Source organism: Oncorhynchus nerka, linkage group LG3 (assembly GCF_034236695.1).
Source record: "Oncorhynchus nerka isolate Pitt River linkage group LG3, Oner_Uvic_2.0, whole genome shotgun sequence".
NCBI lineage: Eukaryota > Metazoa > Chordata > Actinopteri > Salmoniformes > Salmonidae > Oncorhynchus > Oncorhynchus nerka.
Window position 1 is genome coordinate 11727388 of NC_088398.1, and position 25786 is coordinate 11753173.

Sequence of the window (25786 nt, forward strand, 5' to 3'; positions counted from 1 at the left end):
AGATGGGGGTGTGTGATAGTGGGTCTGGGTAGGAGGGTGTAGTTGATGGAGATGGGGGTGTGTGCTAGTGGGTCTGGGTAGGAGGGTGTAGTTGATGGAGATGGGGTGTGTGCTAGTGGGTCTGGGTAGGGGGGTGTAGTTGATGGAGATGGGGTGTACTAGTGGCTCTGGGCGGGGAGGTGTAGTTGATGGAGATGGGAGTGTGTGCTAGTGGGTCTGGGTAGGGGGTGTAGTTGATGGAGATGGAGGTGTGTGATAGTGGCTCTGGGTAGGGGGTGTAGCTGATGGAGATGGGAGTGTGTGCTAGTGGGTCTGGGTAGGGGGATGTAGTTGATGGAGATGGGTGTGTGTGATAGTGGGTCTGGGTAGGGGGATGTAGTTGATGGAGATGGAGGTGTGTGATAGTGGGTCTGGGTAGGGGGGTGTAGTTGATGGAGATGGGGGTGTGTGATAGTGGGTCTGGGTAGGGGGTGTAGTTGATGGAGATGGGGTGTGTGATAGTGGGTCTGGGTAGGGGGTGTAGTTGATGGAGATGGGGGTGTATTAGTGGCTCTGGGTAGGGGGGTGTAGTTGATGGAGATGGGGGTGTGTGATAGTGGGTCTGGGTAGGGGGATGTAGTTGATGGAGATGGGGGTGTGTGCTAGAGGGTCTGGGTAGGGGGATGTAGTTGATGGAGATGGGCGTGTGTGATAGTGGGTCTGGGTAGGAGGGTGTAGTTGATGGAGATGGGGGTGTGTGATAGTGGGTCTGGGTAGGAGGATGTAGTTGATGGAGATGGAGGTGTGTGATAGTGGCTCTGGGTAGGGGGGTGTAGCTGATGGAGATGGGAGTGTGTGCTAGTGGGTCTGGGTAGGGGGGGGATGTAGTTGATGGAGATGGAGGTGTGTGATAGTGGGTCTGGGTAGGGGGATATATTTGATGGAGATGGGCGTGTGTGATAGTGGGTATGGGTAGGAGGGTGTAGTTGATGGAGATGGAGGTGTGTGATAGTGGGTCTGGGTAGGAGGGTGTAGTTGATGGAGATGGGGGTGTGTGCTAGTGGGTCTTGGTAGGGGGATGTAGGGGTCTGGTTAGGGGGATGTAGTTGATGGAGATGGGGGTGTGTGATAGTGGGTCTGGGCAGGGGGATGTATTTGATGGAGGTGGGCATGTGTGATAGTGGGTATGGGTAGGAGGGTGTAGTTGATGGATATGGGGGTGTGTGCTAGTGGGTCTTGGTAGGGGGATGTAGTTGATGGAGATGGGGGTGTACTAGTGGGTCTGGGCGGGAGGTGTAGTTAATGGAGATGGGAGTGTGTGATAGTGGGTCTGGGTAGGGGGATGTAGTTGATGGAGATGGAGGTGTGTGATAGTGGGTCTGGGTAGGGGGTGTAGTTGATGGAGATGGAGGTGTGTGATAGTGGGTCTGGGTAGGGGGTGTAGTTGATGGAGATGGAGGTGTGTGATAGTGGGTCTGGGTAGGGGGTGTAGTTGATGGAGATGGAGGTGTGATAGTGGGTCTGGGTAGGGGGTGTAGTTGATGGAGATGGGGGTGTGTGCTAGAGGGTCTGGGTAGGGGATGTAGTCGATGGAGATGGAGGTGTGTGATAGTGGGTCTTGGTAGGGGGATGTAGTTGATGGAGATGGGGGTGTACTAGTGGCTCTGGGGTCGGGAGGTGTAGTTGATGGAGATGGGAGTGTGTGCTAGTGGGTCTGGGTAGGGGGTGTAGTTGATGGAGATGGGGGTGTGTGCTAGTGGGTCTGGGCAGGGAGGTGTGGTTGATGGAAATGGAGGTGTGTGATAGTGGCTCTGGGTAGGAGGGTAGGGGGGTAGTTGATGGAGATGGGGGGTGTGTGCTAGAGGGTCTGGGTAGGGGGATGTAGTCGATGGAGATGGAGGTGTGTGATAGTGGGTCTGGGTAGGGGGTGTAGTTGATGGAGATGGGGGTGTGTGCTAGTGGGTCTGGGCAGGGGGATGTATGTGATGGAGATGGGCGTGTGTGATAGTGGGTCTTGGTAGGGGGATGTAGTTGATGGAGATGGGGGTGTACTAGTGGCTCTGGGCGGGAGGTGTAGTTGATGGAGATGGGCGTGTGTGATAGTGGGTCTTGGTAGGAGGAATGTAGTTGATGGAGATGGAGGTGTGTGATAGTGGCTCTGGGTAGGGGGTGTAGTTGATGGAGATGGGGGTGTGTGCTAGTGGGTCTGGGCAGGGAGGTGTAGTTGATGGAAATGGAGGTGTGTGATAGTGGCTCTGGGTAGGGGGTGTAGTTGATGGAGATGGGGGTGTGTGCTAGAGGGTCTGGGTAGGGGGTGTAGTTGATGGAGATGAGGGTGTACTAGTGGGTCTGGGCGGGGAGGTGTAGTTGATGGAGATGGGAGTGTGTGCTAGTGGGTCTGGGCGGGGAGGTGTAGTTGATGGAGATGGGGTGTACTAGTGGGTCTGGGCGGGGGTGTAGTTGATGGAGATGGGTCTGGGGTCTGGGTAGGGGAGGTGTAGTTGATGGAGATGGGGAGATGTGTGTGGGTCTGGTGGGTCTGGGTAGGGAGGAATGTGGAGATTGATGGAGATGGAGGTGTGTGATAGTGGCTCTGGGTAGGGGGTGTAGTTGATGGAGATGGGGGTGTGTGCTAGAGGGTCTGGGTAGGGGGGTGTAGTTGATGGAGATGGGGGTGTGCTAGTGGGTCTTGGTAGGGGGATGTAGTTGATGGAGGTCTGGGTAGGGGGTGTAGTTGATGGAGATGGGGGTGTGTGGTAGTGGGTCTGGGTAGGGGGGTGTAGATGATGGAGATGGGGGTGTGTGCTAGTGGGTCTGGGTAGGGGGTGTAGTTGATGGAGATGGGGGTGTGTGCTAGAGGGTCTGGGTAGGGGGTGTAGTTGATGGAGATGGGGGTGTGTGCTAGTGGGTCTTGGTAGGGGGATGTAGTTGATGGAGATGGGGATGTGTGATAGTGGCTCTGGGTAGGGGGATGTAGTTGATGGAGATGGGGGTGTGTGATAGTGGCTCTGGGTAGGGGGATGTAGTTGATGGAGATGGGGGTGTGTGATAGTGGCTCTGGGTAGGGGGGATGTAGTTGATGGAGATGGGGGTGTGTGATAGTGGGTCTGGGTAGGGGGGATGTAGTTGATGGAAATGGGGGTGTGTGCTAGTGGGTCTGGTTATGGGGGATGTAGTTTGTGTTTGTATGTTGTTGTCATTTGTATGTGTATGTTTTGTATTGTTTATAAAAGAAATAACTTATATCTTAAAAAATATATTTTTTATAAAGCAATAAGGACTGACGATGGCTGTCTGAATGTCTACAGTACGGAGAACAACGCTGAATCGATGAGGACTCAATCATTTTGGTCAAAACATCCATCAATCCATCAATCAATCAATCAATCAAACAGTAACCTAGGTCTATGAGGGGACAACAGAATCATGCCTTTCAGAGAAATGGTCATTCAGTCGGCTCCTCTACATCCATCTGTAGATATAATCCATCTGATGACCAGATGACTCTAAAATTCACACAGTGAAAGAGATTGTTTGACTTCCTGTGCCACTCTTTTGACTCACAAGCTAAAATCTGAAATATTTTGGATGTTGGCAACAAACAAAAATCTAACTGAAAAATAATTAAAGCAAATCAAAGCATTGTTCAATTCAAATCCAATTGTATTTGTTACATGCGAATACAACAGGTGTAAACATGTCACTGTCAGATACCTGTTGTATTCAGCGCATGTAACAAATACAATTGGATTTGATTTGAACAATACTTTGCTTTATTTTAATTATTTTTCAATTACATTTCCCATTGTTGCAATGGGATGTCAGCATAAGTAACATTCTCCACCAGAACAGACTGTATGCGCTCCCTTATGCCAACTGTTGTTTTCAGTCATTTGTTACGGAATGGTAAAAATACTGTTTAAAGATTCGCTGTCACCGTGCCATATTAGCTACAGTAATTAACTGGTGTGTGCGCGTGTGTGTGTGTGTGTTTGCGTGCACATAAATATGTATATCTGTTAAAGAGAGAGAGAGTATGCATGTGTTTTCATGTGTATGTGTCTTTTGAGAATGTGTTCACACACCACACACACACACACACACACACACACACCACACATACAAAGGTTATAGAAATGAAGTGTGAAAATAAAGAAACACCAGAAGTCATACAGATCCATTGCAGCAGTCTGAGAGAGACAGATTTTCCCTCCATCTGGCATAGAGCTGTCCGTGCATCACGGCGGTGGGGATACGATACGAGAGACAAACCGTGCAGAATAATCAGAGAGACACAGCAGGGACATCTTGTGCATAGAGAATACTGTAGAATACCCTAAAACACTGCTGGCTTAATAAGATAGCCTTGATATGATGCAGTGATTCCACATGATCAACCACTGAGGGGATTGGAGAGGAGAGATCTGGAGAGAATGAACGCATAGAAAGGCTATACTTTATTATAAACCGGGTGGTTCGAGTCCTGAATGCTGATTGGCTGAAAGCCATGGTATCTCAGACATTATACCACGGGTATACGGGTTATTTTTACTGTTATAACTACGTTGGTAAATAGTTTATAATAGCATTAAGGCACCTCGGGCTTTGTGATATATGGCCAATATACCACAGCTAAGGGCTGTATCCAGGCACCAGGCACTCCGCATTGCGTCGCGCTAAGAACAGCACTTAGCCGTGGTATATTGGCCATATACCAAACCTCCTTGGGCCTTATTGCTTAAATATGCAGTACTGTAGCTGTAAAACACGCTGCAGCCAATTTCACAGGCAGCACGAAATACAGCTGTAACCCAACTCATGACAAGGTGTTATACGTTCAAATCTTTATTCCGGAACACTCCATTCTATTGTCCCGGGAATATCTAGTTATCACAGATTTACTGTGGACGTAACAGCTATGTATGGCTTTACAGTTGAACTAGAGTTCTACAGATTCATTTGAGCTCTTTGACAATTTATTTACCAATTTAATTGTCATTACATCTGAAATGCATTTACATTTGCCTCTATTCTCTAACCATGTGTCCTTTAGTGGTGCAACACTGTATGATTTGGTGGACTGATTGATGTATCCTCGTACAGTAGATGCACAAATACATGGAGTGATTGCTTGATGGACTGGCTGATAGATGAATAGACTGATAGATGGACAGTATGGCTCCATGCCCTATGTGACCCACCTTGAAGAAGGTCATGGTGGATCCCTCCTCCACCACTCCATACTCTATCCTTGTCTGCTTGGCCAGGTCGTCAGCTGAGTCGATGGGCGACTCCATCCTCTCCACAGTGAGGAAGGCAGCCAGGTTGGCCGTGTAGGAGGAGATGATTATCAGGGTGAAGAACCACCAGATGCCTCCTACGATCCTGGTGGACAGGGCTTTGGGCATTAACTCAGAGCCTGGTCGGGGGCGAGAGGAGAGGAGCAGAGAGAGGGGTCAGCCCCGGCAGGGTCCTGGAGCCAAGATGAGAGACCCAGCAGCAACCACCAGAGGACCAGGGCCAGCCCAGACCTCGGTATCCCACCGGGTCACTGACAACACGCACATGCACACACACTCGCACGCACGCACAAACGCACGGCATTGTATGGTTGGCCCTGTGATGTGCATCCGACCACATGGTGGCAGTTTGAATCAGGCTTTTACTGTGTGGTCTGGCTGCATATTATTTTAGCATTCACTCACACTGGAGCAAACTGTTACACCAAAGCTTCTCCTCTTTTGAATCCCTAGATGGTTGATTTACATCTGACTCAAAATGTCTCCATGTAGATGGTTAGTTTCCAGGCTATATGCTATTCAGAACTTTTGCCTTTTAGTGTGTTCTTGAGGAGGGGTCTGTGTGAGTGGGTGGAGTGAGGTCTTCCTCTGGGGGTGTTGATTGAGGTCTGACTGGGCAGCGAGAAGATCATTCTCCTCAAGTAGCAATTTAAAGCTGCGATCTCGCACATTCGCTCAAAGGCGATGAACTGTGAGAAAGATAGGAGTATAAGAACTCAACTTCTCTCCTTAGGTGCGACTCAATCTCCCACTCATCTCACTCTGCCTCTGCAGTGCCTCTTATAACTTTCTCCCAGTCGGGAGAAATATGGTGAGAGGAAAGAGACCTGACAGCCAGTCCAGTAACATCTGAATTCATGCCCAAAGCCCTGTCCACCAGAGAGAGAGAGAGAGAGAGAGAGAGAGAGAGAGAGAGAGAGAGAGAGAGAGAGAGAGAGAGAGAGAGACAGAGAGAGACAGAGAGAGAAGGGAGGGAGAGAGAGAGAGAGAGAGAGACAGAGAGAGAGAGCACTGTGGAGGGGAACAAAGAGAGACACACTGCACTCAACCCGCTCCGCACATCCACCCTCACATCCTCTCATCCTCCACTCTCACAGGTCTCTTCCCATATCTCCTCTCACTCTCCCTGATACTCCTCACCCCCCACCCACCCTCACATCCTCTCATCCCCCCCACTCTCATCTCTTCCCATCTCCCCCCCACTCTCCCTGATACACCCCCCACCCACCCTCACATCCTCTCATCCCCCCACTCTCACAGGTCTCTTCCCATATCTCCTCTCACTCTCCCTGATACTCCTCACCCCCCACCCACCCTCACATCCTCTCATCCCCCCACTCTCATAGGTCTCTTCCCATATCTCCTCTCACTCTCCCTGATACTCCTCACCCCCCACCCACCCTCACATCCTCTCATCCCCCCACTCTCACAGGTCTCTTCCCATATCTCCTCTCACTCTCCCTGATACTCCTCACCCCCCACCCACCCTCACCAGCCAGACACACAGTGTAACATGATTCAACAGCCACACCATCATTACCCAGGATGCCTTGCAGCCCACACTGCTCATTGGTCAAAGCACTCAGGAAAAAAGACAAACTCAGAAAAGACACAGTAGAGACACATGACATGACCAGGGAAAACAGAGACAGCTTTGTGTTCGGTGGAACAACACTGTCTACCAGCTCAGAGACCTTACCCCGTTGAGGCCATTCAACTCTATGTGACAGACCGACCGCCCAGGAGCGGAGCGCATCAGAGCCAAAGCAACTGAATCTGGTTGGGGCTGACTGTCATGTACCCAAGGTAACGTCATGTCCAAACTGCACATCCCACAGTTTTCTGGGGGCGGGGCCAAGCCGCGGGAGCAGGGGAGCCTCTCTACAGTGTAGGCCAGCGTGGTCGTCACAGAGACGCCATGCAGGCAGGCACAGTGTGCTCCTCTGTCTCAGTCTCGTCCGCTAAAACCCTTCTGCCCTACAGCCACATCTTCTCAACTACAGGACTTAACACCGTTACATTGACAGTTACAGTATATTCTACAGCATACTTTACTACATCAGATACCCTGACAGACCCTTGACACAGTTATGAAAACATTCCAGCAAGCTCTAGAATATCCATTACACATTTAACGTGGCCCGTACAGGAGCTAACATTTATCAAGCCATGATGCATCTTTAACCTGTGCAAAATGTAGAATTGCCTAACACAAATACAGAGGGCAAAAACCTACCTAAATGGGTAACTTCACTATACCCACCTGCACAAGGTGGATTAGAGTCCCAAGAGTTCTAACCGTAACATTTTGTCAATTTCAATGTGTAATCTTTTCTTAAAACTCACTCTTACAAATCACAGTATACAAATCTACAACAATTATACCTGCAAAATAATCACTCAATCAGCTTCATTTAAATGAAGGCTTGCATGCTAACTCATTGCATGCAACCAGCCATCAACAACGGATGAAAATGTTGTCCAAAAGATACAAATCTGGACAGAACTTTGCTTAGGAAAGTCAGTCCCCTCTATGTTCCATTCTATGGTCCAGATCAGATGCAGGGCAGACCCAGACCGTTTTAACCATGCTGCAGACCTTCCTGTCATCATCGCTACGGTACCGTAACTAACGCAACTTTCAAATATGTTGCATTACTCAGGGAAGGTAAAAAAATATGTATTACAAAATGCAACATATTTGGTCTTGGCATGCAGTCTCAGTCGATATTACAAGTCTAAATGAAATCATTCCATTTCATTTAATGTGATGCCGTACTGCAGATCCTTTTGTTTTGTTGTGCTTTTCTCAATCTAAAGACGCAGACACTAGTTGAGAAGATATGGCATCGGTTTGGCAGAAGGAAACAAAACCAGACTGAGGCAGGCTAAGAGACAGCACACTGTTTTAACTCTCATTCTCATTCTCTCAACTCTCTCTGCACCTAGCTCTTTACCTTCTGGCACATGGGGGATAGGACTTACCTGTTCTGGAGCCTGTGGGGAAGGGAGGGAGTCAGGTGGGGTGGGGTTGGGGACAGAGGAGAGGTACAGTAGATGGGAGATAGGACTTACCTGTTCTGGAACCTGTGGGGAAGGGAGGCAGGTGGGGTGGGGTTGGGGACAGAGGAGAGGTACAGTAGATGGGAGATAGGAGAGGGTGGGAGGTGATGCAGGATCAGGGAGGAAAAGGCTTGGCTATCCTATCCTCATTCACCAATCAATCAATCACGCTCATCATTCACAATCTCAAGATCTCACCCTGCCAATCCACACCACACTGTGGACAGACAGACGCAACCAAACCAGTCAGTCAGTCTGCTTCCAGCTACATGCACAGAGGCCCCCATGCATGGTCGTGGGCCTGGTTAAGAGCACGTTTGTTCCCCCAGGAAAATAGTGGGTTGTGTGCTAAAGGGGGGCAGGCAGAGGCGTCTACCTTGCTGCATGAGAGCTCCAACTCCGAACCAGAAACTATTTAGCAGGGTGAAATTGTTTTCCACTACATCTGAGTCGGGGTTGCAGGGGTGGGGGTTATACCACTCGTAGGGACTAAACCTGTGGCAATCGACAGAGAACACACACATACACGCGTTTATTTCACTTCTGTTCAGCACTAATAGAATATACAGACAGTGTTACAGACCAATACTGGCTTGACTTGGCCTACCTGGAGAGATAGGGAAGAGAAACAAAAGTTAGTTAGTCATTGATCACAACAACAAGATGTGATACATTTGCCTCTTCATATTGGGAAAATATACCACATATATTGCCCTGCAAGGTAACGGTAGAAATTGTTATTGTACGCTAATATATTTTAGTTGTTGTTAGGACAATTAATCAATTAGAGCTTAACATGTCGGTTAAATGAACAAAAGCTGACAAACAGCAAAATGACGTACATCATCACTTTATATGTCACCCAGGTCTGCTTTGTTATTATCTCTTCAACTGTATCATCTCAACTAGATGACAGATGAAGAATTTAAACAGCCCTTGGGACTGTGGAAAGTCTTCTCACCACTTGTCAGCCCAAAACACACTGCTCATATTGACATGCTCAAATCAAAGGCAAATTACTCCAGAATTGAATAGATGGGATCAGAAAATAATTTAATTGTCACTTGAGAAAAGCATTAATAATCCTTATAATCTACAGATGGCATTAACATTCAACACATCAAATAGTTCATTCCCATCACGCCTGCCTGTCTGCCTGTCTGCCTGCCTGCCTGCCTGCCTGCCTGACTGTCTGTCTGACTGCCTGTCTGTCTGTCTGTCTGTCTGTCTGTCTGTCTGTCTGTCTGTCTGCCTGACTATCTGCCTGCCTGCCTGCCTGCCTGCCTGCCTGCCTGCCTGCCTGCCTGACTGTCTGTCTGTCTGTCTGACTGCCTGTCTGTCTGTCTGTCTGTCTGTCTGTCTGTCTGTCTGTCTGTCTGTCTGTCTGTCTGTCTGTCTGTCTGTCTGCCTGACTATCTGCCTGTCTGACTGCCTGCCTGCTTGTCTGACATCCTGCCTGGAGTCTGTCTGTCTGCCTGACTGTCTGCATGACCGCCTGTCTGTCTGTCTGTCTGTCTGTCTGTCTGTCTGTCTGTCTGTCTGTCTGTCTGTCTGTCTGTCTGTCTGTCTGTCTGTCTGCCTGCCTGCCTGCCTGTCTGTCTGTCTGTCTGTCTGTCTGTCTGCCTGACTATCTGTCTCTCTGCCTGCCTGCCTGCCTGTCTGTCTGTCTGACTATCTGTCTGTCTGCCTGCCTGCCTGTCTGTCTGTCTGTCTGACTATCTGTCTGCCTGTCTGTCTGTGCGGTACTCACTCCCACTCACTCCGCTCTGCTTCAACTTCAGCTCAGCTCACTCCTCAAGCAAAGAGATTTCCCATTTATTCACGTTAAATAAAAGTGACATTACATTAGTAAAGGTTGATTGGGCTACAATTAAGCATCCCGACCCCATTTGGTTGTGCTGTAGTTGTGGAATCGTAGGAGCAATATCTTAAGCCAGGCCTCTTTTTTCCCTGGTTGAAGTATATGACTAATCAAATTGAATAGTCAATGGATGTGTTCTGTGGACTTGACTCTCTAGAAACATTTAAACTCCCAAAATTCCAAATTCCACAATAATATCCAATGGAAATGTTTTTGATTTTGCATAAAAATAATTAAACAGTAGACAATCCAGCATGGTTACTTGTCAGGTTGGTATCATTTTTTTTTCTTGGTGGCTTAGATATAAAGTTATATATTGGTGACAGCTATATATTGCTACATATTGGTGATAGCATTAAGACATATTACAGTATTGATAATATGACAGCATCAGAACATGCACCAATGTCATGAATAATGGGCTTGGCCAATATAATGTGGTTAGTGCACGCTCCCTATCCCCCATGTCACACTCAAGGGGGTATTCTAGTCCAGCTCCAAGGCCGCTGAACGTCCTTTAGATCCCACCATTCCTTGCTTTAACACAATCCTTGGCCCTAAATCAATCTGTCTACTCAATTTGCCCCAGATTTGCTTGCTTGTCAGTTTGCAATTCCAAATTGTGTTCATGTGAACTGTGACCTTGGCAAGACGTATGTGACTAGTGACTGGTGCCCCCGGCTGGACCCCCTTAGTGGAGATCTCTCTGAGCAAAGCCAATTACCCCATGCCAGGAACATGGATGAGAACACGAATGAGCCAGCTTGTCATCCTACATCCGTAGCTGGCCTGAGGAGAGGGTGGGGTAAGAGGCAGGGAGTTACCTCACCGCGGTGGGAAAATTAAAACATTCTCATCGCCGTACGAGGAGAACCACTAGCAGCAGCTTAACCTGCCTCTGAAGGTGGCGCTGCCCGGCCACTCCGCCAGCCCCATCCCGTTCAGTTAGCTGTCACTTTGATCCAATTACACCACCCTTACGTTATCTCAGGTCATCAGAGCCACAGAGGGAGAAACTTTGAGTAAGGTCACCGCTGAGCGGAGAGAGAGGAAGAGGGAGAGGGTGGAGGGCAGACAGGCAGGCAAGAAGGGAACTCAGCAGCAGAGAAGAAACAATGGCAGGCTTTTATCATTTTATAGGATCATCCTGCTGAAAACTCAACAGATGATACGCCTGATAACACCAATGTCAGGGGAGAAGAATGAACACAGAGAGAGCGCTAGAAAGGGGCTGTTGCAGGTCTAGTCTCTTCAATTCTAAATGACTGGGGAAAAGACAAGGCTATATATCTCTATAGGCTTTATATGAACCTTCCAAGCCATCAACAGCTGGGGCTGTTTCCGTAGACTATTCCATACGGCTTGAAAAAATATATTTATATATGTCTGTCTATACACAAACCATGCAACCAATCAGAAAAGCTCAGTCAAATGCTGTTGTTTGCTTCTATTTCCAGGATGATCAAAAATCTATATCTGAGGTGTAGCATTGAGAGGCCGACAAATTGTTTTACATGGGGCTTTTGAGAGCATACTGAGACTCTCATTGTTGTAATGGACGAGAAATGGACGAGAAATGCAGAAGAGTCTAATTGAAATTCCATTACATCCGTTCCCCTTCTACAAATGTAGATAGAATAAGGGATAGGAAATGTGCCTGTTACACAAGCATGTTGTAACATGTTGCAGCTAACGAAGCAGATGGTGATAGACTGTGTATTGAACAAATGATGTACTCTGTTTCACAGTAACACAAACGAAGGAGATACTGTGTTGTATTGAGGCAGTCTTCTATCCACCAAGCATGTGACAACAGGATGTAACAATAGTCGGAGACCACATAATTCAAAGATTGGCCGACAGAAAGAGAGAGAATCCTGCATAAATTGTGGGATAAATTGTTGACGATAAGAGAGCTCATTCGCTCCTCTGCAAGTTTTTATCTTTTTAAATTTCATTTGATAAGGAGGAGGTAGGAAATGAGATTCCCCAAACTGTAACAAGGCGATAATGCACAGAGATGGTGTGGAGGTGGGAGACTGTTTCAGATGTTTCATTTCATCACCTACATAACAAAGGAAGAAGGAACAGCGTAGGAAAGATATTAGAGGACAACAACAACAATAACGCCTACCACAACAACAACAACACCTAACACAACAACAACAAAAACAACAACAGCTGGTGATATGAGAAGGGTAAATCATGTAAATACAGTAATGTCGTGGTTTCCCCACTGTATCCTGACAGTGTTTCTAAATATGGCATGTAGATGAGTTTGCCTAGGGGGAGCCTAAACCAGTCCTTATAATGTCACCATACAGCACACACACACACACACATAAATATGGCATGTAGATGAGTTTGCCTAGGGGGAGCCTAAACCAGTCCTTATAATGTCACCATACAGCACACACACACACACATTAGCATAAACCCCCTCACACATACAAAGCACACACACAAGCATACATAGATCAAATGTGTACACACACATATATATGTACAGTTAGCTTAGTTACCTTTCCAGAGAACGACTGAGTTTGTGCAACTACACTGTACAGTACATGCATGCTACCGAAGCCCTACCATGCCTAGTGTCTAAACAGAGTGACAGGGATATTTGAACACTTACCCAACAACACTTACTTACTGTGATCATTTAAAAAGATAGGTGCATATTCTGAACCAACTTAGATGCCAGTTGCAGCGTTTTATTCTATTGTGTGATCATATCGCCAGTAACATTGGAAAACACACGTGTATTAACTGTAAAACTGTTTTGGGTGTACAACTGAAAGAGTTACGCTCCCCCAAAAGTCTTAGAGTTAACATCAACTTTTCTTTGTCTTCTTCTCCAGCGTGCCTCAAACGCCGGCCCTAGTCAGGTGAGAGCAACCAGATCAAGGGGAGAGATACAAGACCATGGTGCTTGTCTATGGAGCAGCAAGAGGAACTGCCCCTCTCTACTTTCAGGCTGATGATCAAACCCTACACCCCAACCTGAGTACTCTGTTCCCCCCCCCCCCCCACACACACACAAAAAAAACATTTTGTGAACTAACACTGGTACTTCCCTTTTTTCCCTCTTACTAGCTCTGACTTTGCTACTTTATTGAATAAAAGCATACGTACTGTGATATGTAGTTGTCCCACCTAGCTATCTTAAGATGAACACAATAACTGGAAGCCGCTCTGGATAAGAGCGTCTGCTAAATTACTAAAATGTAAATGCGAAGGCCTCCCGGGTGGCGCAGTGGTTAAGGGCTGTGCCATCTGAGACTCTGGGTTCGCGCCCAGGCTCTGTCGTAACCGGCCGCGACCGGGAGGTTCGTGGGGCGACGCACAATTGGCCTAGCGTTGTCCAGGTTAGGGAGGGGTTGGCCGGTAGGGATATCCTTGTCTCATCGCGCACCAGCGACTCCTGTGGCGGGCCAGGCGCAGTACGCGCTAACCAAGGTTGCCAGGTGCACGATGTTTCCTCCGACACATTGGTGCGGCTGGCTTCCGGGTTGGATGCGCGCTGTGTTAAGAAGCAGTGTGGCTTGGTTGGGTTGTGTATTGGAGGACGCATGACTTTCAACCTTCGTCTCTCCTGAGCCCGTATGGGAGTTGTAGAGATGAGACAAGAGATTGGCTACTAAAACAATTGGATACCACGAAATTGGGGAGAAAACGGGTAAAAAAATATTATAAAAAATAAGAAAATGTAAATGTGAAAATGTCAAACTGCACTACTTTCCCATGCCTGAGAACTAAGCCTGAACAAAGCAGACAAAAGATACACAACACATTAAAACGTACTTTGCTTAGCATTACACCATCCACAATGCCATTGCTCTTATTTCAATAATAATATCCAGCCTCTAAGGTCAAGATGACAATATAAGAATGAAATGCACTACTACTGGTCAAAAATCATATTAACCAATATGGTATCCATCAAAATAAAATATCAACACAAAACAGTTTATCACATGTAAACGATAAATTACATTTAAATCTTCTACACTATATCATGATTGAATGTTTCAATAAAATGTTAGCGTTCTGTCACGACTTCCGCTGGAGTCGGTCCCTCTTCTTGTTCGAGTGGCGTTCGGCGTTCGACGTCACCGGCCTTCTAGCCATCACCGATCCACTTTTCATTTTCCGTTTGTTTTGTCTTTGTTTTTTACGCACCTGGTTTCAATTCCCCCATTACATGTTCATTATTTAACCCTCTGGTTTCCCCCATGTTTGTGTGTGTGTTTGTTTTATTGTGAAGGCTGGATCTGACGGCTGGTATTTTGTTGCCGGGTTTTGTTATTATGCCCGTTTATTTCGTGCTACCTGTATTTTTCCCGCACCATAGTATTGTGTTTATACTGGTGTTATCTTCTATTAAATACCTTGTTTCTTCACCAGTGGACCAGTGACTGCATCTGAAATGGCACCCTATTCCTTATATAGTGCACTTCTTTTGACCAGAGCCCCATGGGCCCAGACCAAAAGTAGTGCATTATATAGGAAATATGGTGCCACTTCAGACACAGCCAATTATTAGGTATCAGAGGGCTATGCTGACCCAATGTGTGCACAGGTTCAGATGCTGATAACTTGTCAATCAACTAATCCTGATGAGTTTGACAACACACACACCAGCTGACCTCAAGATCTAAGACACACCAGCTGACCTCAAGATCTAACACACACCAGCTGACCTCAAGATCTAACACACACCAGCTGACCTCAAGATCTAACACACACCAGCTGACCTCAAGATCTAACACACACCAGCTGACCTCAAGATCTAACACACACCAGCTGACCTCAAGATCTAACACACACCAGCTGACCTCGCCTCCTGACAACAAACATAAAATCCTCACTCTTCATACCCTCTCTTCAGTTCTCCAATAATCCTACAAAAATCCACTCTCTCTATACTGGACAAACAAGTGATCAACCTTACAAATGATCAAGCTTTTTAAATTGTCAGCCACCTCTGTCCTTTTTCCAAGTCACTGTCATAACTAGCAGGTTCTTACTGTGCTGATATTATTCCTATGTAGATTCTATGACCCGGTATGTTTGAGGCAAGGTGGAGAAAAGAAAAGACAGTAGTGACTTTGAGACACTGGAGACAACAGGGGGGGCAGCAGCCGTTCACACCAACGAGCACACATACATACACACATACAGTACCAGTCAAATGTTTGGACACACCTACTGCACTCATTCAAGGGTTTTTCTTTATTTTATATATATCGATATAACAAAGTGTTTCATCAGATGACCTGGCCTCCACACGCACCCGAACTCAACCCAATTGAGATGGTTTGGGATGAGTTAGACCGCAGAGTGAAGGAAAAGCAGCCAAGCATAAGTTGGAAAAGCATTCCAGGTGAAGCTGGTTGAGAGAATGCCAAAAGTGTGCAAAGCTGTCATCAAGGCAAAGGGTGACTACTTTGAAGAACCTCAGATATCAAATATATTTTGATTTGTTTAACACTTTTTTGGTTATTACATGATTCCATATGTGTTATTTCATAGTGTTGATGTCTTCACTATGTAGAAAATAGTAAAAATAAAGAAAAACCCTGGAATGAGTAGGTGTGTCCACACTTTTGACTGGTACCCTACATACACACAGTCCTGAAACGGCTGGTTTGTGTTTGTGTGCATTATCTCCTGAGCAGCAGATAGTTGTGGCAGACCGGGGAACAGCAGTGATGTGTGGAGACACAGAGACTTCCCAGGAATCACTTAACAGCAGCTGCCTGCTGCCTCTCTAGAGCAGCCTGCCGATAGGGAACACTCAGCCCTCCCTCCATTATACTGGGAGAGAAGGCTGAAAGGGAACCATAGGGAACTGTCTTCGTGTGTTGGAAAATCTACTTTCCCCAGATATATAGACTTTTATCTATGTACCTTTTTCTTCAAAGTTGGTCGCATTATTAAAAGTTTGAGTGAATGTGTTTCTGAGTTTTTCAGTATGGGGCTTGGCTATAAAGTCTGTGTCATCTGAGTAAGTAGGTGACGATAAACTATCAGATATTGTCCACTTAGTGTCAAGATCGTAACATAATCACAGAGAGGTTATCCTGTTAGTCAGATGGAGCAAGGTGAAATAATTAAGACGTTGGCATATAATAGTGTGTCAATGAATTTTCGGTGATCACTGGAACTGACATGTTACCTGGCTATGACAAACAGCACACAACTGACACCCAAGTAAGCCAGCAGAATATACATCCAGATATCGGGTGAGAGGGGGTTGAGAAAGGAGAAGACCCCAGGGTTGGTTCCGTTGGGCTTGCGGTAGAGGATACTTATCCCCAGTGTCATGAAGGGCTTGGAGAAGTCGATGACCTTCTCCCTCACGTAGGTGATGGCCAGGGGAGCCACTGCCAGATCAGCTTTCTGTCAACAGACAACAGAAAAGGGAAGAAGGATAGGCTGTAAGTCAGAGACGCAGGAAGCGTTTAGAGCCAATCAAATTAAGAAAACAGTGCCTTTACACATCACAGAGTCCGTCCCACGGCACTTAGGAGGAAATTTAGAGCCCTTCTAGCTCTCTCTCTATCTCTCTCTCTCTCCCTCTCTCTCTCTCTCTCTCTCTCTCTCTCTCTCTCTCTCTCTCTCTCTCTCTCTCTCTCTCCCTCTCCCTCTCTCTCCCTCTCCCTCTCCCTCTCTCCCTCTCCCTCTCCCTCTCCCTCTCTCTCTCTCCCTCCCTCTCCCTCTCCCTCTCCCTCTCCGTCTGTCTGTCTCTCTCTGTCCATCCGTCCGTCCGTCTGTCTCTCTCTCTCTCTCTCTCTGTCCGTCCGTCCGTCTCTCTCTCTCTCTCTGTCCGTCTCTCTCTCTCTCTCTGTCCGTCCGTCTCTCTCTCTCTCCCTCCGTCTCTCTCTCCCTTTTTATATGCTCTTTCTATGCCTCCATCTCACATACATCCTTTCCTTGTCTGACGTTGAACCTAAACTAAGGCAACCCCCCCTCCCTCTACCCCAGAGGATGGATGGTCCTATCGACCACAGTCACTAGGGCAGAGGAGTGTCTAGGTAGAGGAGGGAGGGCGTGAGCGATGGAAGAAATTGTTCCCAGAAAATAAGATAATGTTCAACCATCGCCATACTCATAAGAACACAGACATCTACATTTTATATCGTGTCTCCCGTTGTTATTTCATAACAACCCTATTTCTTCACAACACCGAATCAGGGGTTCTACTTTTTTATCTTCATTCTTCCACAGCCTCATATTCCATCCATACGTATCCCTCTGCCATGGCTCAGAGTGTGAGTCCTTCTTTCATGTTAATACAGTATGTTGAACTTGACCTTTCAATCACATCCGAAACGTCCCAACCAATCCGGTCTCTCTATGTGGGGTGAAACCTCTGTGTGGTTGATCAATCTGCAGCTCCATTGTGACACAGGTACATGCTAAACACTGACAGCAAGGTCAGCAACATCATTTCACAATGAAATATCCTGTTTGTCACCATCAAGGTTGTCATACATCAATCTAGATTGAATGAGGTGGTTTGGTCCCAGCCACTATAATGTATGAAGAACTATTTCTGATATTAAACAGGACATCATCTGTAGTCATACGAGGTAGGCTGTCTATATCTGTTCCATGTCATTTAAGGCCACATGACGTGACGTAAAAGGATTTAGATCACTTCATGTAGCTCATGAATAGGTCCTATGTCAACTGAATATATCCAGGTGCATCTACAGTACTCTAGTTCTATGACTCGAAGCATTAGTCAGAGAGCACCAGTGATTTCCTTCAACTCCATTTGATTGGATATGTTCAGCTTCTTCAGCTCAATTCACCATGTCCTGGTGAGCCGAGCTAGTATACTCCAACTCCTGTGAAGGGTTGTCCAGGCCAATTACTGTCTGTTTTGTCCACCACAGATCCTGTCTGCCTACAGTATATATAAGTCCCAAATGCCGCCCTATTCCCTATAAAGTGCACTACGTTAGAGCTCTGGTCAAAAGTAGTGCACTACAGCATGTAGGAAATAGGGTGCCATTTGGGATACATGGTTTGCTGTCTAGAGATTTACTTTCCCTTTTGTACTTTAACCATTTGTACATCATTACAACACGGTATATATACATAATAAGACATTTGTAATGTCTTTATCCTTTTGGAACTTCTGTGAGTGGAATGTTTACTGTTCATTTTTATTGTTTATTTCACTTTTGTATATTATCTACCTCACTAATGTTAACATATGTTTCCCATGCCAATAAAGCCCCTTGAATTGAATTGAATTGAATTGATAGGTGGGTCTATATCTACATAACGGCCAACGGTCCAATCACCTCACAGGAATTGTGCCCTGTGTGTGTCAAATCCCTGGGATCCCTCTCCCTTCAGCCTCCGCATGATCAAAACAAACATGGCCGTCGATCCAGTGTACCACAGTTGAGGGCGATGCAGTGTTATTTAATGGGGTCAGATATTGAGCATTGGCTGTGGCGAGCCTGTTATTTTTCTGCCTGCCTGTGCACAGCTTATACAATCCTGGTCTTACTTTGTCAAACTTAATGATATAGTCCGTGGGCTGTGTGTGTGTGTGTGTGTGTGTGTGTGTGTGTGTGTGTGTGTGTGTGTGTGTGTGTGTGTGTGTGTGTGTGTGTGTGTGTGTGTGTGTGTGTGTGTGTGTGTGTGTGTGTGTGTGTGTGTGTGTGTGTGTGCTTGTTTGTTTTAATAAGCTCTGCAGTGGAAACAAGTCAAGCCAGAATCCTTGCTTTACACCAGGTCAGGAACCAGGTATGGAGCTGATGTCTCTCTATACCTCTCTCTCTACCTCTTTCTCTTGCTCTCTCTCACTCTCTCCCTCAATCTCTCTTTACCTCTCTGTCTCTACCTCTCTACCTCTCTATTTCTTTGTCATTGTCTCTCTCCCTCTCTCTCTAAGCCAAAAACATGTTTGTCATACAAAATGCAACTATACCAACCCTTGTCACACACACATCAGACAAAATACATTCCCTCCTACGCCCTCTAGCTGTTTACCACCTCATTAATTAAACTTGAATCATTTACATAGATAATTTCCGAGTAGTGAGGTAGGTTCAGACTCACGTGGTCGATCAGCTCCTTGACCATGCCGTTCCACTGGCCCGTGGTCTCGTCCTGGGCCCCGTAGCGGCCGTCCTCCACCAGACGCAACTCGTAGGTGAACCCCAGGATGCTAGCCAGCTCCCTCAGCAGGTCAATGCAGTAACCCTCAAAGCGGTCGTTACCGTAAAGGGGCTTGTCCGACTTCTTGAACATCACATAGGGCTCCACCTGTTAGGTTGGAGAGAGGACAGGGGTGGACGAACACTGGATCAGTCTCTGGAGGTAAGGATTAGTATCTTTTCCACTCTGATAAGGCCTTTCTGTGAGTGTGCTTGATGTGTGAGATAGGCTCAAAGCCTGACGTGCCTGGACACACACTGGCTACAGGAGAGAGGGAGGGGAACAGAGGGGGAAGGACCACTGCTGCTAAAACCAGGAGGGTGTGTGTCTGTGGTGTGTGTGTGTGTGTGTGTGTGTGTGTGTGTGTGTGTGTGTGTGTGTGTGTGTGTGTGTGTGTGTGTGTGTGTGTGTGTGTGTGTGTGTGTGTGTGTTTTGTGTGAGAGAGAGAGAGAGAGTGTTTGTGTATGTGTGGTTGTGTGTGAGAGTGTGTGAGTGTGTGTGTGTGTGTGTGTGTGTTTGTTTGAGTATGTGTGGTTGTGTGTGTGTGTGTGTGTGTGTGTGTGTGTGTGTGTGTGTCTGTGGAGTATTGGGATGCAGTCTCAGAAATGTGGCACAAGGTACATGGAGTGATGGAAGCATGACCATAATAAGAGATAATCCTCCATATCTCTGACTCGGTCCTCCCCTCCTCTCCTCTAAGGCTGAACATGCTGGCTGGGGGCCTGTCCCTTTCCCTGTCCCTGTCCCTGGCTCTCAGGCCACCAGATGCTTTGTAAATAAGATCAGAGATGCTGATAAACTGACACAAAAGAACAGGAGCCAGCACATCCTCTTTGTTAGTACGAACAGCTGGGGAGATTACTAATGTCCTCTTTCACGCTCTGGATCCTGTCTTCCCCTCCCTTTCTCGTTCGCTGCCTCTCACTCTCACTCTCTCTTTTTCTCTACCCCACTCACCCTTTATCTACTATATCTCTCTCTCATGTCTCTCTCTCTTTCTATCCCTCTCTCCCCTCTACCCCCATCTCTCTCAGTAAAATCAGGCAGAGAATATATTATCAAACAGGTGTTGTTTACCATGTAATTGTGGCATGCCACGGTACAAACAAAATCATGTTGGATCTCAACCAGCTTTCACACATTTTACTGGTGCAGAGATTTTATGAGAACAAGAATGTGCTAACACATATAGTAGCATTTATTGGTCAGTGGTGGAAAAAGTACTCAAATGTCATACTTAAAAAATAAAAAGTAAAAAAACCTTACTAGAAAATGACTCAAGTAAAAGTGAAAGTCACCCAGTAAAATACCACTTGAGTAAAAGTCTAAAAGTATTTGGTTTGAAGTATATTTAAGTATCAAAAGTAAATGTAATTGAAAAAATATACTTAAGTATCAAAAGTACAAGTAAAAGTATAAATAATTAAAAATTGCTTATATTTCGCAAACCAGACAGCCCAATTTTCTGTTTTTGGTATTATTTAAGATAGCCAAGTTCACACTACAACACGCAGACATCATTTGAAAATGAAGCTTTTGTGTTTCATGAGTCCACCGAATCAGAGGCAATAGGGATTCCCAGAGATGTTCGCTTGATAAGTGTGTGAATTGGGTCATTTTCCTGTCCTGCTAAGCATTCAGTACATTCAAGTACTTTTGGATGACATGGAAAATGTATGGATTAAAAAGTACATTATTTTCTTTAGGAATATAGTGAAGTAAAAGTAAAACTTGTCAAGAATATAAATAGTAAAGTACAGACACCAAAAAAACCTACTTAAGTAGTACTTTAAAGTAATATTACTTACACCACTGCTATTGGTAAAGATACTGTAAAAGAGGGTTATATCACCCTTCGCCCCCAAACACTTCTCATTCTCAGTCTATAACAGCCTCTACATATTCAGAATTCATATCAGCCACTGCCATTGATTGACAATGTTGTGCTTTTAGACAGTCACAGACAATCTAGCTGTTACATATAGTATCTGACAGTGCCTGAGCACACCTACTGTAGGGTGCTATACAGGGCTCCGTTTAATGATGAAACCTTGATGAAAGAATGGTTCAAAAAAGTACTGTCCACATTATGGCTCAATTCGAGAGGGACTCAATTCGAGAGACACACACACACACACACACACACACACACACACACACACACACACACACACACACACACACACACACACACACACACACACACACACACACACACACACACACACACACACACACACACACACACACACACACACACACACACACACACACACACACACACACAGCAGGTCAGAAATAGTGTGCACTAGGTCTACTGGGCCTTTATCTTCTAAAAAAGCAGCAAAAGTGTCTTCTATTCCACAAGATCTCAGTCAAATATCCCACCAAGCTGTTAGAATCTGGAAGCCCTGTTTAAGTATGTGTGTATCACCATGGAAATGGAGACGTGGTACTATACAGACTGAGAGTGAATGACTGTGCATGGCGGTCTGTTTTTCAAACCCACACATACGCTTTCCTTTCACACTGACTCATCCAAACACAAACCAAGAGAGACCGACATTAGAACTAATGAATTACTGACATTGCATTGAGACATCGTCCAATATCGGATTCTTTAGTGGGTCAAGCTGCATGTCTATTGTCTTTCTCCCAATAGTGAATTTGTCATCCAAGTTTTGGGTGTTTTAGAGTAATATCTGAAAGTCTTAGACCTTGAAAAATCTCTTCAGTCTGAGGCTGTGAGGTGAAAGGCTTTGTGACACACTGAGGCTATCCAACATACAATAGAAGTAGCAAAACATCATATACATTGCATTCGGAAAGTATCCAGGCCCCTTGACTTTTCCTACATTTTGTTATGTTACAGCCTTATTCTCATCAATCTACACCCCATAATGACAAAGCGGAAACAGGATTTTAGACATTTTTACAAATGTATAAAACATTTTTTTAAATAAATACCTTATTTATATAAGTACTCAGACTCTTTGCTATGAGACTCAAAATTGAGCTCAGGTGCATCCTGTTTCCATTGATCATCCTTGAGATGTCCACCTGTGTTAAATTAAATTGATTGGACATGATTTGGAAAGGCACACGCCTGTCTATATAAGCTCCCAAAGTTGACAGCGCATGTCAGAGCAAAAACCAAGCCATGAGGTCGAAGGAAGCTCCGAGACAGGATTGTGTCGAGGCACAGATCTGGGGCAGGGTACCAAGAAAATAGTGCAGCATTGAAGGTCCCCAATAACAAATTGGCCTCCATTCTTAAATGGAAGAAATTTGGAGCCACCAAGACTCACCAACTGAGCAATTGGGGGAGAAGGACCTTGGTCAGGGAGGTGACTAAGAACCCGATGGTCACTGGGACAGAGCTCCAGAGTTCCTCTGTGTAGATAGGAGAACCTTCCTGGAGGACAACCATCTCTGCAGCACTCCACTAATCAGGCCTTTATGGTAGAGTGGCCAGACTGAAGCCACTCCTCAGTAAAAGGCACATGACAGTCCACTTGGAGTTTCCCAAAAGGCACCTAAAGAACTCTCAGACCATGAGATATGAGTCTCTGGTCTGATGAAACCAAGATTGAACTCTTTGGCCTGAATGCCAAGCGTCACGCCTGAAGGAAACCTGTGGGGATGTTTTTCAGCGGCAGGGACTGGGAGTCTAGTCAGGATTGAGGGAAAGATGAATGGAGCAAAGTACAGAGAGATCCTTGCTGAAAACCTGCTCCAGACTGGGGTGAAGGCTCACCTTCCAACAGGACAATGACGGTAAGCACACAGCCAAAACAACATAGGAGTGGCTTCGGGACAAGACTCTGAATGTCCTTGAGTGGCCCAGCCAGAGCCCTTACTTGAACCCGATTGAAAATCTCTAGAGAGATCTGAAAATAGCTGTGCAGCAACGCTCCCCATCCAACCTGACAGAGCTTGTGAGGATCTGCAGAGAAGAATGGAAGAACCTCCCCAAATACAGGTGTGCCAAGCTTGTAGCATCATACAGTCTAAAGGCTGTAATCGCTGCCAAAGGTTCTTCAACAAAGTACTGAGTAAAGGGTCTGAAAACGTATGTAAATGTCATATTTCAGTTTATTATTTTTTCTTTGGAAAAATATTATTTTTTTAAACTATTTTTGCTTTGTCATTATGGGGTATTGGTGTAGATTGATGATAAAAAATAAACAATTGAATACATTTTTAGAATAAGGTTGTAACGTAACAAAATGTGGAAAAAGTCAACGGGTCTTAATACTCTCTGAATGCACTGTACATATCGAGTGGTATAACTGATTGCTTTGGTTTGGTGAGATTATTCTCTGACCACTACAACAATCTTCAGTCAGGGAATTGAAAGGGATCAATAATATAGCCGACTAGCCTAATGATCTGCTATCCAACTCAAAGAGATGTCTCTTTCTCTCTCTTTCTCCCCCTCTTTCTCTGTCTCGTTTTCTCTCTCTCTCTCCCTCCAACACTTTCTATCTTCTTCACTAGCTTTCTCTTTCTTGTCTCCTATATTGGTCCTTTTAAACATTCTCTATCTATCTATCAGCAACTCTCCTCTCTCCTCCTCTCTCTGTTTATAACCTAGTCAGAGGAGTGGTGTTGAGCCAGCTAAAAGGAGGGCATTTAAGGGCATAAAGGTGCGATGCATGATGGGTAGTCTGGCAAAGCCACCTGAAGTTTAACTTTGAAGCGGACATGGCCTCTGTGCAGTGTACTCAGAAAGTATTTGATGTATACTATTTGAAAGGGGGAAAGATTTAGTAAACCAATTAATAACATCTAGAAATCAGAGCAGGTGGTGAGAGAGAGAAAGAAAGAGAAAGAGAGCGAGAGAGAGAGAGAAAGAGACAAAGAGACAAAGAGAGAGAAGACACTGACAAAGGCGACCTAAAAGCTTCTATAAAGCTACTATAAACCTAACAGAGAATTGAACATTTTACATTTAAATCAAATACCCTGCTGTAGCTCATTCATGCAGTCAAATGACTAGTGGCCTCATGGGTGGAATGTTATTATTTATATACGCTACCGTTCAAAAGTTAGAAATGTCCTTGTTTTTGAAAGAAAAGCAAAAGAATATATATTTAATTTTTTAAAATTTTACCCCCTTTTTCTCCCCAATTTCGTGGTATCCAATTGTTAGAAGCTACTATCTTGTCTCATCGCTACAACTCCCGTACGGGTTCGAGAGAGACGAAGGTTGAAAGTCATGCGTCCTCCGATACACAACCCAACCAAGCCGCACTGCTTCTTAACACAGTGCGCATCCAACCCGGAAGCCAGCCTCACCAATGTGTCGGAGGAAACACTGTGCACCTGGCAACCTTGGTTAGCGCGCACTGCGCCCGGCCCGCCACAGGAGTCGCTGGTGCGCGATGAGACATGGATATCCCTACCGGCCAGGCCCTCCCTAACCTGGACAACGCTATGCCAATTGTGCGTCGCCCCACGGACCTCCCGGTCGCGGCCGGTTACGACAGAGCCTGGCGCGAACCCAAGAAAAGCACATTTTTTGTCCTTTAAAATAACATCAAATTGATCAGAAATACAGTGTAGACATTGTTAATATTATAAATTACTATTGTAGCTGGAAACGGCTGACTTTTAATGGAATATCTACATTGGCATACAGAGGCCCATTATCAGCAACCATCACTCTTGTGTTCCAATGGCACGTTGTTTAGTTCATCCAAGTTTATAATTTTAAAAGACTAATTGATCATTAGAAAACCCTTTTGCAATTATGTTAGCACAGCTGAAAACTGTTGTGCTGATTAAAGAAGCAATAAAACTGGCCTATAATTTAGGTGTATATGTATATTTTTTTAACAGACGGAAATCTGGTGTTTCTTTGTCAAACGTCTTTGTTATATTTCAGTCTTCTGTGATGTATTTAAAGTGTATTATTGGGATGCTAACAAAACAATTACACATTTCAACTCTATATCTGACACGGTACAGGTGTCTATATCTGACATGGTACAGGTGTCTATATCTGACATGGTACAGGTGTCTATATCTGACATGGTACAGGTGTCTATATCTGACATGGTACAGGTGTCTATATCTGACATGGTACAGGTGTCTATATCTGACATGGTACAGGTGTCTATATCTGACATGGTACAGGTGTCTATATCTGACATGGTACAGGTGTCTTATTTTTTAAGCCCATAACCATGTGTGTCACGACTTCTACGGAAGGTGGCTCCTCTCCCTGTTCGGGCGGCGCTCGGCGGTCGGCGTCGCCGGTCTACTAGCCATCACAGATCCCTTTTTCCTTTTCTGTTTGTTTTGTCTTTGGTTCTTTTTCACACCTGGTTTCATTTGCGTTAATATCTGTGTGTATAATTGTACCTGTTGCCTGCCTAAGTTTGTGCGGGAT

At 45.6% G+C, this 25786-nt stretch overlaps 1 protein-coding gene across 1 annotated transcript in view; it reads right to left on the reverse strand.

The window, feature by feature from the left end:
* LOC115117923 (glutamate receptor ionotropic, kainate 2) overlaps positions 1-25786 on the reverse strand; it is a 191435-nt gene that overhangs the window by 76169 nt on the left and 89480 nt on the right. Inside the window, exons 10-13 of the mRNA XM_065006642.1 lie at positions 19291-19497; positions 16385-16608; positions 8719-8837; positions 5181-5398 (exon numbers count right to left, since the gene is read on the reverse strand). Coding sequence (XP_064862714.1) covers positions 5181-5398; positions 8719-8837; positions 16385-16608; positions 19291-19497 — 768 coding nt within the window. The remainder of the gene's footprint in view (positions 1-5180; positions 5399-8718; positions 8838-16384; positions 16609-19290; positions 19498-25786) is intronic.